This window comes from Equus caballus, chromosome 6 (assembly GCF_041296265.1).
Source record: "Equus caballus isolate H_3958 breed thoroughbred chromosome 6, TB-T2T, whole genome shotgun sequence".
NCBI classification, from domain to species: domain Eukaryota; kingdom Metazoa; phylum Chordata; class Mammalia; order Perissodactyla; family Equidae; genus Equus; species Equus caballus.
The window spans coordinates 56088436-56106789 of NC_091689.1; the positions used below are offsets into that span (position 1 = coordinate 56088436).

At 34.5% G+C, this 18354-nt stretch overlaps 1 protein-coding gene across 23 annotated transcripts in view; it reads right to left on the minus strand.

Moving 5' to 3' along the window:
* The window catches only part of EPS8 (EGFR pathway substrate 8, signaling adaptor), a 171367-nt gene that overhangs the window by 51759 nt on the left and 101254 nt on the right, over positions 1 to 18354 (minus strand). For 13 of the 23 annotated variants that reach the window (XM_023643178.2, XM_070269994.1, XM_070269991.1 and 10 more), the window contains 3 exons: positions 12065 to 12144; positions 10105 to 10181; positions 384 to 451 (listed from right to left, as the gene is read on the minus strand). In XM_023643178.2, the coding sequence (XP_023498946.1) occupies positions 384 to 451; positions 10105 to 10181; positions 12065 to 12123 (204 nt within the window). In that variant the 5' untranslated portion in view covers positions 12124 to 12144. Of the gene's footprint in view, positions 1 to 383; positions 452 to 1825; positions 1877 to 10104; positions 10182 to 12064; positions 12168 to 18354 lie in introns of all 23 variants that reach the window. The other 10 variants (XM_023643176.2, XM_070269981.1, XM_070269985.1 and 7 more) reach the window with 2 other exon arrangements.

An 18354-nucleotide genomic window follows, 5' to 3' on the forward strand; every position in this document is an offset into this window, starting at 1 on the left:
ATAATGGAGGAAAAAAGCTAAAAAAGAAATCATTGTTTAAACAGAACTAGTAATGACTTTAGATAAAACTAAACCACATACTGAAATTGTCAAAGGCTTACTTTCAAGAAGATTCCATAATACAAAATAGAAGCCTTTGTCCTGTTTTTAAGCAAAATAAGACTGACAATAATGAATGAGTAGTCATTTTAATTTCTTCTCTATGAAAACAGACCCCAGACTAACAAGATACTTTAACACCCCAGTTTTACAAAAATCTAAAAGAAAAAGGTCAACACAATTTACACCATAGGAATGAAATAAAACACAATTATGATTTTACTACTAATTTTTACGTCCTTCTAGGTTCATTCGAAATTTTAGCAGACATCAAAGCATCTTACTTCAACACGGTATTGGGATGTATCTGACACACTGCTGACACTGTCCCGTGCATAATTCTTCCTTTGTTCTGAAAAAGAAGTTAAAAAGCCATTATTTACTCACTAATGGGCTGAAGTTCACATATCAGCGTCTTGTGGCCATCTCTAAAACTAGTCTCTCTCTCATAAAATACAGTACTTGACAAGTCACCATTGTGCGGTGTAACTGAAAACACTCATTATTCACATTAAATGAAAAAGCCACCAGAAAGCTTAAATGATATGCGAGAACAATTTAACCTAATATAAATTTTCAGAATCCCAAAGGTTAACAGCATTATTAATGTTATAAGAAAAAAAGTTATTTAGTGTAAGGGTTTTATTAATCTGGGACCCACTGTTTGGCAAAAAGATAAAAACTGGCTTATAAATTTCATCTTTTAATGTACTGGGAACAAAATAGAATTGCAAATACTGTCATAGATACTGTATTATATGAGTTAGACTACATTATGAAAATAACAGACACTACAAGGAATATCTCCTTTTACAATATCCAAACTATGGAGAATGTTAGAGGACATTCAAAACACGACTCAATCATACTGATTGCCATTAAACTTGAACGACTTTCACACATCTACAGAACACACAAATATGATACTCAGAATTGTAGATACAAGCTGTTAGAAAAAATAAGAAAGTTAGGTAGAAGGTTACTGCACTAAACTATTTAAAAAGCAAGAATAAACCTTTATTTTCCTTTTGTAAAATGCTGCAAAACCAAAATAAAATATAAAATGTGTAGAGGTGATATTTTGTATTAGTTACGTTCTAATCAAGTAACTTGCTTATTTGTAAATTCACAGTTGCCCTATTTTTTCTAAAGCAGAATGCTCTGATGATAAGAAAGAACTCTAAGTAGGAACCAGATTTTGGTTCTAGCTTTGGCTCTGTCACTAAGCAAGGCACTAAATTTGGGCGAGACACTAACTCTGGGCCTCAGCACCCTTACTGTAAAACAAAAAAATTAAACAAGATCAAACATCAAGACCATGACAGTACTAATATTCACACACACACACACCCCTTAGCTTTCCTAATGTCCAATTTTTTTCAAATATAAAGATGTTTCTTCCAGTTAATATAGACACTTTTAGATCTTCCTACAACTGCAGATGAAAAGTTTTGAACATGAAAGCAAAGACAAAAATATAAAGCACATAAGACAGACTTAACGTTAACACAAAGAATTTTTTTAAAGCTTTGATAAATTTTTGCTTCACAATACATATGAAAATCATTATCTTTTCCTTTATATTTACCTTAAGTCTTAGATGAAAATATCCATATGCCTTACATTACATCACTCTAATATTATTCCAATATATTCTATTTTTGCTTTTGCAGCATTAAAGTTACTTAATAAAAACAGACACACTACAAAATTCAATATCTGCTACCTTTTTTTTTTTGTTTGGATGATGACCTGAAGAAGTATGATCCATCTGGTCCTACCAAAATAATGTGAGCAAAAAGAAAGATCTCGTTTCACCTTAAATTTTCTAGTCCAACATGACAAAACATAAACTTTCACTCACATGACTGTACTCTACATATTAAAAAAATGATTTTTCTGATTATTAGTGGAGGATTATTAATCAATGTGAGATATTAACAAATAGATAATTATTCTTGGAAAAATCATTATAACCTCTGAAATATAATCTATAACTTAGGGACATATCTGTCAAAAGCACTGTTAGAAATAATCCCTATTTCAGAATCACTAGTTTATCATATTTTAACACAACTCTCAATGGTAGACTCAGAACATGACGGGAGATCTGTTTCCTGTGGTCTGACCTGAGGATAGCAAAAGAAATGGCATTGGTTGCCATGGTATCCAGCTATGATATGACAAGCCCAGGATGTTCAAATGCTTGACTGAGTCTTTCAGATAAGTGATTGGCAAACACAGTTGAAGGTCAAAAACGCTGTATGTTTTGTAATTCAAGACTCTCATTATGAAGTAGTAAGAATTTGTTCCACCAAATTTCCTAATGTATAATTTCTCAATCCCACAGAAACATACTTTAGAGAAATAGAAAAACACTATTTGACAGTATTTGTAAATAGTATGATGTTAACTGATCACTGATTGCCTAGAAAATATGGTGCCATTTCTAATATTTCCAAATTTAGAATTCATTTTAGGAATTCCTGAACTGCTTTCTCTCCAACGCTACACAATAAAGAAAATGTATGTTATGAGAAGGTACCTTTTAAAGACTGAAAATTTATAAATGTCATAAAATGGATTTATAAATAAACTAATAGTTCCAGTGATTTAAGTCAATGAAGAAATAAAGGTTAATATTAACATTTTAAGAGGAAATTTTGAAAGAAGCTTCCTAAAAGGCAATTACAGTACATTTCTTTTTTGAGAATCATATGTACTCTCACTCAAGTACAGTTGTAAATAGTAATTATGCTCCTAAGCTGAAAATCTCTCCAAAAGTCTTAAAACAGCATGAGAAACCTAAATAAAGTGTCAATGATGCTCAAGATAAAGCCTCTAATGACATTCACCACTTTCTCTAACATCAGCTCTCAACCTTAGCTGCACAATGAACTTTAAAATATACTGCGTGAGTCCCACTCCCTAGAGATTCTAATGTAGTAAGCAATCGAGGGTGCAGTTTGGGCAATGGGATTTGTAAAGGCTCCCCAGGCAACTCTAATGTGCAGCCAAGGTTGACAACCACTGCTCCAAAATTTGTGCAAATGCCAACATGTTCTCTCTTTAAGTTGAAAATTTTTCTTTCCAAAATAAGACTGTAAATTATGGTCAAACAGTGTATTAAATAATAACTGAATAAATCTGGCAGTAGAGTTTTGGGTTTCTCATCTTACAGGGCGCTCAACTCCGAATATAAGAGCAAGTCTCAGTCTCTGTTTCTCTGTCTCTCTCAATCTGAACCAATTAGAGCTAGTAAGAAACGTTACTTGATCATAGTACCACTGGTTGTGTTTTACTACTTTTCCTAATAGCTTTTATCTCATAGACCAGAATAGACAAACCCAAAGAAACAGAATTAGGTGACTTTAGTAACCAATGACGAAAATCCTTTACACATCATTTTAGCATTAATGAGTTAATAAGCTGCTGGAAAAAGTGATATTCAACTTCCAGATCAGGAATTTTAAATTCACGTTTCAATGGACTTTGGGTGACTATGATATATCAATGTAGGTCCATCAATTATAACAAATGTACAAATCTGGTGGGGGATGCTGACAGCAGAGGGCTATGCATATGCAGGGGGTTTATATGGGAAATCTCTGTACCTTCCCCTCAATTTTGCTGTGAACCTAAAACTACAACTACTATTTTAATAAAAAATAAGTTAGGTTTCACTTAACTCTTCAACTAGTCCAACGACAACTATAACAATACACAGGTCTCAGCATTTAAACTTAGTTCCCTTTTGTCTGTATTGCTGTTTATGCATAATGTAGCAAGATTTATAAGAGCTAATATTCAGAAAACTTTATTTTCTCTCTCTCTGAAAATAAAGTGTAGCTTAGAAAGTAAGGATTTGACAAATAAAAAGAAAACATGTAACATAAAAGCAGCTGCTGAGCATTGCTCTCTCTAAACAAAATAGTGGGCTACAGCTCATATTACTTTACACTTTAAACTTTTAACCACAGTCACGGAGAATTCCTTTCCCCCTATTTTAGTGTATAATCTCCACAGAGGAGAAGCACTCACTAGGAATCAGTATGGAGCGCGGAGCAGTAAGTACAAGCTTCCATTATCCCGGAACTACAATCACAGTTTGACAAATCAGTGTCTGAACCAAGATACTGTTTTTAAAAACAAACAAGGTCATTTTTACAAAACTGCACCATCTACAAGAATTAATTTTACAGGCCTGTTCAACAGATCGTCACAATAGCTTATCCCATGAGGAGAAAAGCAGCTTTAAAATTTTCAGATAAGGTGGGAAAATTGCCAAACTGTCTTTCTGAGCCACATGCGCTGGCCCACTCAATGAAGCTGAACTTTGACCCTAACATGGCCCAACTTCCTGATAAGAGATAATCATGAGCCATTTACTTCTCAAGAATTTTCAAAAAAAAACTTTTTCCTAAAAAAAAAAAAAAAGGTTTAGAGCCAGTCCTTAAGGCCCAGCAGTTAAAGTTCGTTAGGCTCTGCTTCGGCAGCCTGGGTTTGGTTCCCTGATGAGAACTACACTACTCATCTATAAGTATCCATGCTGTGGTGGCGGCTCACATAGAAGAACCAGAAGAACTTAGAACTATTCATAACTATGTAGTGAGGCTTTAAGGGGAAAAAAGGAAGAAGACTGTCAATAGATGTTAGCTTAGGGCGAACCTTCCCCTGCAAAAAAAAAAAAAAAAGATTTAAATGTTTTCTCCAAGTAAAATATACATTGTAAATAATAAGGATGGAGAAAAGAGAAAATGAGTTTCAACTCTTGAGTGCTACTTGAATGTGCAAAAGTTTACTTGGGGTTCAATTATGACAATTAAACAGAGAGACTAGGTCCAAACCAAGATCAGAAGATAGAGAGGGACAGAAAGAGAAGGAAAGACAGGTGTAAAAAGCAAAATATGTGGGATAGATGTCTATTAAGATAGGTGAATATCTATTCGGGAATATTGCTATGAGAAAGCTGATTCAAGCACTGCATAAAAATAGAGGGAAGGTTATAGTAAAATCAATTACACAGAAACTGACTGTACAGTTTAAAGATTACTTATACATAATTCTTACTGGTATCTCCCTCAGAAGAAAAAAGAAAAGCAGGAAAAACACAAATTGATTTTCCTACTTGCTAACATCACACAAAAGTTCAGACTTAAGGCTAAAATGAGACTTGAGAGAGTGCCTATCATATTTATCTATCACTACTAGGCCTCCCAACAATAGAAATCTCAAAGTTACTGTAAATGTTGGTAATGACAACAAAGTATTACTGACAATTCTGGGAAACGAGAGTTTTTCTGGAGAAAGGATGACTTTAAACAGCTGATTATTTATGGTAAATGGTCATATTCCAAATTCAGCAATATCCAATTTAAAGGGAAGTTACTTTTCAAGGAAGTTGTCTATTCATATCACAGCAAGGAACCCATACTGAAACAAAATAAGTCCTCTGGGTGGCAAATAGAGATGTCACAATGTCCATACATTAAAATTTGCACATTTGAATGTATAGACTCTAACGGGAAAGACTCTCAATTCCCCACTCAGAACCTGTTTACTCTCCTAACAAGATTTTCTATCTAGTTTCTCAGCCCACATGTATCAGAAGCAATGCTAGAAGCAGGTATATTAACAACAGGGAAAAGTAACAGGCTTGGGACCCAGCCACACGGAAAAAGCAGCCTCCACCATTCAAAAGGGACAGGCTTCTGAATAATTTGTTGTAAAGGTAAAGAATGCAACCTCTGAGTACATCACACTATGCAAGCCAGTGAGCACACCGATGGCCCTCTGAGTCACTGACATGAGAGGACAGTGGCCACACCCTGCTGGAAGGGAATGTTTAACATATCTTATAAGTATTTCTCTTAAAAATCACTTTAAATTTTAGTGCTTAACGGCTTTGACAAGCAGGCTAGCTGGAAAAAAAATAAAACTTTCAATTCCTTGATAACAGTAGGTAAATGAAATGTTACCATCATGAGATAAGTGGAGGAGAAAGAAATTAATGTTTATTTCCTGTTTGTTCATGTTGTCAGGGACATTAGTGATACCAAGCTTCTCACATGCCAGTTTTGAAATTTCTTGTATAATAAGGAAAAAAATGACAAAATAGGGTTAACCACGGTATATTTTAACTTTTTCTTGAATAAATTAACACAAATGCAAAAAAGTAAAGTTATTATCATAATTGTGCAGTTCGTGATACATTTACAGGATTTATAAAAAATATATATTTCTAATGATATCTGAAACATAAGCTTAAAAATACAGGATGAAGATTACCACTTGCTCCTTGTCAAAGTATCACTGTGATGAAACGTATAAGATCATTTGGAGGTAAAATATTAAATTTGAGGGCCTTGATTAATGTGAGGCCCCAGGACAAATAGAGACTCTCCTATACCCTTCCCCACTGCCAGGAGAGACTCATTACTTCTATTTGCTCATGTAAACTTACCACAGTATTATTTTCATTTCTATTTCATAGATGAGAAAACTGGGACCAATCGGATAAATCATTTGCTCAAAATGGCAGCCTTTTGGTATAAGTGCCATGATTCAGCTGCAGATCTCTTGGCCTCCAAAATCCATGCTGCCTCTCTGAACATGTTACTAAAACAATCCAGGTGGCACACTATGATGTCGGACCTGGAAAGTGTTCTCATGAAAAAGACAAGCTGCTTGCAACTCTTGATACAGTATCTAGTCTGAGGTTGGTGTATAAAAAACAGCAGCCATATTGTAAAACACATGTTCCAGTGCACTAAACAGTGTCCTCATCTCCCAAAGAAGTTCATGTACCACCCGTAAGGCAAATTAATTCCTGAAAGATTTATACAATTGGTTAAATGATTGTGAAAAGACAAATTATAAAGAAAATGCATACCTTGTGACAAAATAAACTACATTACAAATCTCTCTTTTACCAACTTTCTAGTTACAAAAAGAAAGATAAAACCATGCAGACGGGGAGGTTAAACACTCCTAATATTAACTAAATATAGTTAGAATTTCAACTAAAATTTGTTTATTACAAAGGTGAGTTCAAAACCTGAATGTATTTTTCCATTGTCATTCATCTATCTATCCATTCACTCCATTGGCATTTACTGAGAGCTTGTTAGAGAGAAGACACTATGTGTGTGTGTGTGTGTGTGTGTGTGTGTGTACAGTGTGTTGGGAGGGAGGAGTGAGTACTAGATAGAAAGAGGAAGGAAACATTATCTGCAACTTCAAGGAACTTAAAACCCTCTTACTTCTAAGCCCAATACATTGCTAGGTCTTCTTTCTTCCTTATAAATGTCTCTCAGATTTGCCCCTTTCTATCCCTCTCCTTAGAGTCTCTCTTTTACCTATACACTGTTCATTTTCATCACACCACCGAAAATTGTCATATTTTCTTACAATCAAGATTTTTAAAGTTATGTGACTTTGACAAATCACTTTACCTTAAAAAGGAAACTCAGCTTACTTTATACGTAAAAAAAAGGTAACATAAAAATTTAGTGCTGAAAAGCTAAAGATTTCCAGTCTTTGGATATATGATTTTATGAAGTTGCTGCTAATACAAAACAAACATTAAAATTTGCAGGTGAGTCCTATTTTTTAATCCCTTGTTCCTTTCTTAGCTCTCTGAAAATAGATTTTTGGATCTATGGCACTTGTAAGATGATGAATACTTTCTTCTTAACAAAAGTCTTAGGGCTATTATTTAGATCTCTGATTCACCCATCTCCATCCATACTCATCAAATCCATCCTCAATACTGCCACTAGAGTGACCCAAGACAACTATGATCTGTTACTCCCCTGATGAAACACTTCAACGGCCAGTCATTTCCTGTAAACAATGTCCAAATTCTTCAGTACGATTCTTCCTAATGTGGTCCAGGTTTATTTTTATAATTTTATTTCCCAATGCATCTTGCACCCTCCATTTAACACCAAACTGCAGTTCATTAATTCATTATCCTCAATCTACAAGTATTTACTGAGCATAAACTGTACATTAGCCACTGTGCTAAGCTTAGGAATCCTCAGGTAAACAAGGCTAACGTGGCCCACCTTCACAGAGCTTACAGTCCAGTTTAAAAGGGGTCATACTGCTGTTTATAGCCCTCTCCTTCCACCCAAATGCCTGGAGAACACAACTTACATTTCAGAGTTCAGCTCAAGACTCAACCCTTCTAGGAAATCCCTCCTGACTATCTCCCCCGCCCTCATAGAAGTGGCCACCCTCACTGCTCCTTATAAACATTGCCATTCAAGCTTATTTAGCTCTTTATTATAACGATGTGTTTACTAGTCTGCCTCACCAAAACGGTGCATGAGCAACGACTACCTCTTCTTCATCTTTGAAATAAATGAAAGGACATGAAAATAGAGACTGTGAAGATCATGGCCTAGGACACAGAAGCACCTAATAAATATCTCACTAGAAGTGAAAGACTGAAGAAATTAATTTATTTTTCCTGAGGAAGATTAGCCCTGAGCTAACATCTGTGCCAATCTTCCTCCACTTTTTTGTATGTGAGACGCCGGCACAGCACGGCTGATGGGTGATGTAGGGCTGTGCCTGGGATCTGAACCCACAAACCCAGGCCGCCAAGGCAGAGCATGCCGAACTTAACCACTACACCACAGGGTTGGCCCCAAGAAATTAATTATTTTTGCCCAAAAAATTTTCCTTTTGCAGTTTCTTCAAGTCACTCTCCAGACTGCAAGTCCCTTAAAGTCAAGGACTATACATTGCTAGCCCTATTCTGAGCAGGTATTAATCTCAAAATGAGTATTTGTTAAATATATTCTCTAGATCTACAGTTCACAACTACTAGGCCATGGTAAGAATGTCACAATATTTTACTCAAGAAAATTGAAACCAACACTAATCAGATTGACAAGGCCATAAGAAAACGTATCTGTGTAGGGTATAAAATCCATTTTATGAATACATAATTTGAGACTTAAAGTCTAGTCACTGAATATATAGACAGAAAAAGAATCACAAAACCTTAGAATTGTTCATTCTTATCACAGCCAAGACACTGTAGATCTAGATAATGGAAAAAGAAAAGAATTCCAAATTTAGAAAATGTTGGTTCCTATAGTAGATGATAATGATAATGTCAATAATAATAATAGCAAATATACACAGTGTTTTCTGCTTGTCAGGCACTGTTCTAAGCATTTTACATGTACTAACTCATTTAATGCTCGAATCAACCCTATGAGATACCCCCATTATACAGATAAGCAAAATGAGGTTCAGACAGGTAAAGTAATTTTCCTGAGATCCCTCCCCTAATAAATGATAGAACTGGATTTGAATCCAGGAAGTCCGGTTCCAGACTCTGTTCTTAAACACAATACTATTCTGATTCTCTATTGACGTACAATAACAAAAGACCATGCAGACCCCATAAAAACAAATGCCCTCTTAAATAATGTAGTATATTTCAGGAGTCCTCAATTTCTTTTTAGTAATAACTTCTGTTTTATATTTGAAATTTAAAAAATGTTATTTATCCCTGAGACAATCTAGAGAGGACAGCGGAAGTTAGAGAAAGATCAGGGAGAAAGCTTGCTTATTATTCTGTAGTGCAGAAAGAAACTGTATAAGGGCTGTTCGTCATACTATAACACTACCCAAAGGTACAAGAGCTATTAGGAAGAAGTCCTGTCAAGTGTCAGCCCACAATCAACACGATCAGTCATGAAGATCAACAAATGTATCAAATAGTTAGACGGGAACATCCACCTAAGGCATTGGTGCCATGAAAAGGAGTTCTTTCCATCCATTGTTCTAAATTGTATGACAGCAAGGAGAGGTCATAGCTTTGGTAACTTTGGTAAAAACTTTTTAAAACAATCTTATCTATCTATCACTACTTCATTCCAAAGAATATAAACAAGGCATGGATTCAAACTATGACGTGGAAAATGTAACGTGTCAAAAAGTGATGAGAAATACAATTACACCCCATCAAATAAACAAACATACCATAAAGGGCCTTTGCACTTGGTTTTAAGCTGTGTTCTCTGTCCGTCTGGGGAAAGGCAGCTGATGATCCGTATCCACTGTAATAAAAAATGGTCATTGTGCTGTGTTAAAGTCCAAAGTAAGCAATAAAAATTCAAAACTACAAATAAAAATTCCAACATACCACAATCACCATGTGTTTTAAAAAGAGCATTGAGTTTCTACTAACTGGGTTTGTCAAAATGAGTTCTTGTCAAGAAACAGAACACAAGCCGCACCACCCCAGGGTGGATTGAGGTTGGTGCAAGTCACAGCCTCCTCTCAAACGCCAAGTCAGGATCGTAACCAAGAAGATTCAATGAGGTACAAACTATCCTAGAAGAGTTTAAAGTTTGCTGTACTGAATTGAGTTCTGAGTGGTGATCCAGTTATAGAAAGTTTTCAATGATTCAAGCTATAATGGAATAGACACCATTTCCAGAAATACCTAAAATGCAGTTAACCAAAATAACACTTTATCATTAAATTTGACCAACTACATTCTATTTCTAGCCTCTTGTTACTAATATGTTATGTGAAATAAACATATTACTTGAATTTTTTAAATTTACTCAGTAAACATTTATCAAGCCCTAAAGTCTAGAAGAATAAAGGGGGATGGGAGGGGGGACAGGGTGCTGTTAATAAAATAAGTAAAATATTTACAATAGAGTGTGATACCTGGGCAAAACTATATAGATATAACATGTAAGATCAAAGAAGGACTAAATGTTATCAGGATGTCCAAGAAGACTTTACCATCAAGTCGGCTTTTAAGCAGAATCTAAAAGAAAGAAGCTCTACAGACAGGCAGAGAATTAAGTGAGGAGAAGTCATGTGGAAGTGGCTCAAGAACTAGGATGGTGTCTAAGGGAATATGCATCTAATATGATGCACCTAGATGAGACGAATGGTCCAAGAAGCAGAGAAAGCAAACAGAAGGCTTAAGAATTAAATTTTTATTCTCTAGATATGGTAAATTTTTTACACAGGTAAGTGACATGATCAAAAACCTTTTAAAGAAGATAATCCAGGAACTAATGGCAAGGTGCCAGATAGAAAAGTGCTGCAAAAATTCTAGCAGAAGATAAAGGTCACAGAGCTAAAAGAGAAAGAATAGAAGGAGGGGATAGAAACAAGAGTTATCTAATAGATGAAATTGTTATAAAGTCGTGATTACATGGATAGCTGTTGTAAGAAAAAAGAAAAATACTGAGGCTATGGCCAAACTTTCTAGCTTGAATAACTGATGGCCAAGATAAAAATGGCACCTGACATATTCTCCTGGTGTCTCTTACTGACCAACGCTAAAGAGATTTGCAATAACCTTTGTAAAGAGAAAAGGTGAAGTGTACATAACTCTTTACAATGTAAGTAACTTGATTCTGAAAAATGATGAGCGAACTATATGCCACAATGGCTAATATAAAATAACAAAAATATTAACCACAATATATAAGGCAATGGCCACTTAACTCAGGGTTGTGATTTCAAGTTATACCTGGAGCCACAGGGATGGTTTTATTTTCCTGGTCTTTTTTTTTTTTTTTTTTTTTTTACACAATGGTAAATATCTTGATTGACTGTACTAGATGGCATTTAACTCTCATCAAATGCCAATATTAATATTTTATGAACAAGAATAACAGAATGTTCCACAGAAACTGAAAGCTCTGAAGCGGGGTATATATTTCACTGTGGAAAGCAATAATACGTAAAACACCAGAATGAAATGTCTTCTACTAGATCATTATCATCAGAGTTGATGTTACATAACCATCTTTTTCTCACCAGACACAGCTTAGTGTTGCAAAGAAATTATATATTAATGAGAAATGAACTACATAAAGAAATGAAGCTAATGTTTTCATTAAAAATACAAAACAATTAAAACCACCAAATCAAATCCAAAAAAACAACAAATATAAACCTTCCAACTTACTTCATTTGGGATGGATACATTCCGAAACCACCAGGATGATTAGAAATATGACCATTCATTGTGGCTTTCACTCCCAGGTTCTGAAAAAGAAAAGGTATAGAGACTGAAGCAACATAAGTTGACTGGGAGACATCCCAGTTTTAAAAGTTACTCATTCAACCAATGTGTGTCACTGCCAGGGTGACGCTAGAAATACAGAGGATGATCTCCACCCTCAAATTGCTCAGGTACCAGAAGTCCAGATAGACATAGAAATGAAAATCTAATTGGCATTTAACATTAATATACTAAAATTGCAAGCAAATTTAGGCGAGTAAAAGAAAAACCTAAAATATAGTTTTGAATCCTCTAAGTACATCGAGATAATTCTATATTCTGTCCAAACTCATAATCAATTGCCAGTTTTAAGAGATGTTACTTTGTTTATACTTTCATTATACAAGTAATACAAGCTCATTAAATTAAAAACCTGAGAAACACAGAAAAGTACAAAATACAGAAAAGCACAAATGGAAAACTATTGCCCAGAGCTTATCAGTTGAAGAGTCACGTAACAGTCCTGTCAGTTTCTTCCAGCCTTTTCTCCTGTATCTAGTTTTCTTTTGTTTTTTCCTTCCTTCGTTTCTTCCTTTCTTTCTTCAAAGCACATTTGACAACATCTTATACATACACACTTGGATAACCATTTTTTCAAGAAGGTATTCATTCACACATTCTTTTTACTTTTCACAAGAAAATAATTGTTAAAATTAACACCAGATATTTAACTTCAGAAACCATTTTTAATCTGTTTCACTAATTGAACAATTTCCTTCAAACAAGATGAATAAGAATAAGCAACACGTCCTTAATACCAAACCCAATGGGCTTTTCTCTCTTTTTTCTCCTAGACAGCACTGCGACACCTCACTCATTTCTATTCACTCCTGGATATTTGGTTCTCCCTGGGGTCTGCAGCACTAACCTATTTTGGATCATGTCTTATTCTTCTGACTTTCATATACATTGCATTCCTAGATCTTTTCAATAACTGAGAGGTAAGTAGGACATATGCCAGATTTATTATGAGACAGAAGCAAAGCGGGTAGAAGCATCAACAATGACTGAGTGACTCCTATGTGTAAGGTACTAGGATAGATACTGGGATGACCAAGGGAACCAAAACAGACATCATCCCAGCTTTGGGCCAACAGTCAAATAGGGGGAAAAAAAGGACACAGTGAACAAACATAAAAAAAGTTGTTACTATTAAAAACGGAAAATTCAAGGTGATACGGGGGACGTATAATAAGGGAACTTAATTCAGATTGGGAGGGCGTAGAAAGCCTACATAAAGAAATGATATTCAAGTTCTGGTAACTTCAAATTAATTCTTTCTCCAGATCTCAGTTCAATCACAACGTCCTCAGGGAAGATTTTAGTGACCTCCCTGGAACGATAAAAGCCCATGATCAGATACTCTGAGCACCGTAAGCAAGTTTTCAAAGTCCTTACCAGAGTTAAAATTTTTCATGTCTAATTCCTGACTCTTCACTGGACTATAAGCTCCCTGTGGGCAGAGACTTTTATCTGATGACTGCTGTTCCTCAAGCAGTAAGACGAGTACCAGGCATAGAACAGGTATTCATTACACATTTATTCAAAAAAAGAAAGAAGGAAGGGATGTCCATGTCCCACTCTTCAAAGAGTTTATTGTATTCTTAAGGAGACAAAACTAATCCATAGGAAACACACAGTAAATAAGTCCCAATGTGTGTGGCTCTATTCTAAATCCACTAGAGGTTCCGAGAAGGGAAAAGCCATGCCAAATGCCACAAGTGTTGGAAGGGCTGGGACTTGACCTACTTCTTAAAGAATGGTTAGAATTATAAAGGTCCTCAAAACACTCAAGTTTACTTCAAACTTTCCTGATAGTCTTGACCATATTTATTTACAGCTTAGAAGCAATTTTTTTATTGCAGTAACACTGGTTTATAACATTATATAAATTTCAGATGTATATCGTTATACATTTCTCACTCTGTGTAGATTACATCATGTTCACCACCCAAAGACTAATTACAATCCAAGAAGGAAATTTCTAAATTAAGGAACAAAGAAATAACAACCCCCCGGCCTAGATGAGTACTGCATTTATAAAATTATATTACATTTATCCTACATCATTGTATTCTGTTTTTATTGTTGTTGTTTGTTTTCCTTCTTCAATGGGTGTATAAGTAAACTAATTCTCTGGGGAAAAAGAAAACCCTGATTCATAGTGCTTACTGATTTCCATGGTATAAATATACCTAGCATGGCCCATTTCAAGCTATCAATGGTTAAATCGCAGCTTACAAAATTTCTAAACTTATTTCAAAATTGGCTCTCATAAGCCTACAGGATCCAGATAGAGCACACTACTGTTACATTCTAGAATTTGGGGCCAGGACAGAGGCCTGGAATAACAATGTGAATCTAGAGCTAATGGTTAGGACACAGGCATTCCCAGTTAGAAGCCTGAACTCTAACACTATTTCTGGCACTAACTAGCCTACATAAGCCAATTAAGGCTCTGTCTTAATTTTCTCATCAGTAAAGTAGAGATAATTCTCGGTCTTCCTGGCTGACAGGGCCAGCAAAAGATCAAATGAGACAGATGTGCAAGTTTCCTCCAAAGTTTGAAAAAAAAAATACTCTTTCAAAACAAGCTGGTTCGCTTAGTATATAAATTAAACCCCCAGGGTTTGTACTGATTTTGATCTAGTTTGCATTTTAAAACCAGAGCAGCTGGTTTTAATGAAAAGTGATGGCCACAGTCTCTTTTTCATGTTTAATTCTTCCTGACAGTCAAATAAATAAAAGGTTTGTGTTTTGTTTTAAAATAGTGATCTGTCAGAATAAGAGAACGTTAGAAAAGGGAATAGAAAATGTCGATTTGCTAAACTGAATTTTAAATATAGAAACTTTTCTCATTTGGCAGTCCTAGCGCCACTTGTCACAGATGCTCATACAGCAATATGGAGGTTTTCAAATATTTAAATATAGCAATTACACTGCACACTTTGCAAATGAAACAACTACAAGTGTTTCTTTGTTTTCCTTTAGGCTTTTAAAAGACATACGCAATTTATACCTATATAGATCATATATATAATTTAGAGGAACTATCACCTCTTACTGAAAAATTAAGTGGTTTCATTTTTATTGACTGTTGAATAAAACAACTTAAATACTAAGGAGACAAAGTTTTTCTTCATCACTTTAAGTTTAAGGACTCACAAATTCAGCTAACTCTGCTAAATTAACTACTTAATTCTACTTAAAATTATATACTAATACTATTGTAATAGTCTCCAACAGATTTGAAATAAAAGCATCAATTTCCTTATGAAAATACTTTTTTATAAGTCTTAGTTACTGTTATTTTCTTATTTTTGATAGAAAATAACTTTCTTTAGCAATTACAAGGATAAACATGGTAAATTTAAGATCTAAATTAAGCACTGTGAAAATGTTAAACACTGAAATTTTCAAAGGAAAGTAAAGAGACTGTATGAAAATCACTGTAAATAGAAATAAATGATTCCATAATAAGGCTAAACCAGGAAGCTAAATTTGTATTAGAAAGTTTTAAGATCCCAAATGTAAATAAATAAATAAAAATTTAGATTCCCATTTCCTTTCTTTACACTTGCTTGCATATGATATCAATTTTCAAACTGATGAATGCGCATGTAGTCATTATTCAATGTTGGAATACCACTTACCCAATCTGGCTATCACACAACCAGTAGCTCTCTGTATATGGAGCTATCTTTAAAATGACTTGTTCTCTCAAAACATATCATAGACTTTTTTGGTTTAAGTTTTTGCTTGTTTGTTTGTCTGTTTGGGTTTGACAGAGTATCTGAAAGTATCTATACTCCGATTTCAATTTAATTTAATTCATGTCTCTCAGTCTAACTTATAACCAAGATGAAGGGGATGATTATTATCATTATTTAGGGTTTTAACTAAAAGACCACTGCAATTCAATTTTTACCAATACTTGGTGACACTGTCTACCAGTGATTGTGCTTAAAACATAAGAAGACAAAGAATCTGCTTTAAACCTTCTGAATCATCACCTACTCTGTCTCTTGCAGCGTCTTCTAGAGCAACCACTTTTCAATATGTCTTGCCAGTAGTGTCTGTAGAGATGTCACCATCTATTTCTCTATGTCATTTGGTCTAATATTTAGCAATAAAGAACTTCTGTGTGTGAATAAACTTGGAAAACTAATAAGAACATTAAACTGTTATAATAATAGCAATAATAATGATGATAACAGTGGCAAACACTTGTGATGGTATCACAACAATTTCTAGGCCATATGAAAGCACAGTATTTTCTCAGGGCCAATATCAAGTAGGAAGAGTAATTTTGTGCCTTTAAATCATTGTTGTAATTACTTAAAATAATTATCTTGATTCTTCTTTTTTTTATAACAGAAAATTCTTAGACTGTTCATAAATTAGGACACAACATGGGGGAAAGTCTATGTTCAATTCAGAATGTTGTTGGTTTCACAACTAGCTGAAGAAAAATATTTATTACTAAAATTTAGTAAGCCACTAAAAGGAAACGCCTTAGCACTAATTAAATATTGAATATTGTGATAGATTTCACAGGAAGGTCTAATACAGAGAAAAACCATATATTCCCTATTACCACTATTTGAATATTTCTCTCTAATTCTTATTGCTATGATAACATCATCAGCGTACATACACTGCTTGGATATCAGACATGAGAAATGACAAATAGTTCAAAACATTATTAATACTGCACTGATTTGGGAAAATATGCTAATTCAAAAAAAAAAACAACTGCTATTTATTGACCATTTACCCTATACCAAGTATTGTGCTAAATGTTTCCTATCCATTATCTTATTTAAACTTCACATTAATTTTTGAAGGAAGTACTATTTTCTATTCTCATTCTATAGATGAAGAAACTGAGCTAAAGAGCCTAGGTGCTATTTGAGTGTTATTTTGAAACTTTTAAAAATCATCTAGTGCCATGAATGGCTGAACAGTAATGTCCTATCTGTTTCTTATATCAGATATAATCATAGCCAGAGAACAAAAACGGGAAAAGAAAACAACACTCAATGAGCCCCCACTCCACGACATTTTACAAACCTCCCCTCATTCCATCCTTAGAACACCCTCTGGAGGAAGTTACCAGCTCTATTTTGTAGGGGAGATGACAGCCTCAAATAAGTTAAGTCATTTGCCTAAGGGGTGACACAAGAAGTTAGAATTAGAACCAGGATTCAAATGCTGATCTGGTGACATATCTAATTTTCTTTCCAATAAGTTACACTGGTAGTTTGGTCATTGTATACGCTCCAAAAGTATTCAGTTCTTTTCACTTTATTTCAATGATATTCTTTATTTTAGCCAAAAATTTTTTCTTACAATAAGGTACTAAAAAATGCTAGTTTGGGGAAGGGAAGAAGATTTGCTTTATGGAAAGGGAGATTACAATGACAATAGTGCCACTATTTTGTGGAACGGCTTTACTGCTTTATAAACATGCTGTTCACTGAAGAATGTGAAAAAAAAAATGTCACCAGGTCTAGAAACACCATACATTAAAAACTACCTTTAATTATAATATTGAAAATGCATTAGTTAATCTGAATCTGGCTTTGAGTAATATCAATTTTTCACTGGTTAAATATCTAAATATTTATTTGTGTTACTTGTGTTACTTTCTAGGGTGAATTTTTTTCTCACAGTTGAGACAGTTTCTAAATATGAAGGTGGGTCTTTTGACTGTTTCATCCCCATGTAAATAGCATGTGATACCCATAAATTGACCTGAATCATTTGCATTTCTTCCATTATAACTAAATATATATTAAAGGAGGGAAGGAAGAAAGTGAGCCTCCAATTTAGCTGGAATCTTCCAAGAAAAATAAAAACATGGTAGGAAAGAGAAATTTAGGGAGAGAAGAAATTGTCTCAACCTCTCCATCATCAGGCCCCCTATCCCACAGAACCCTGGGGTCAGGTGTGGGGAGACATGGTGGTTGCATCAGATCTTGAACTATTTCTCAGCAAGATTTCTATTAAATTTCACAAGTGATATGAGGAATTTTAACTGAAATCTGCATATATTTATGTACAAGTTTTCCTTCTTACATGTACCTTGCCTATATAGGCTTGAACAAACTGTTTATCAAAATGTGTATCTCCCCGATTGTATTATTTCCATGATTAACAGTGGACTCACAGATAGCCTTATATAATGATTG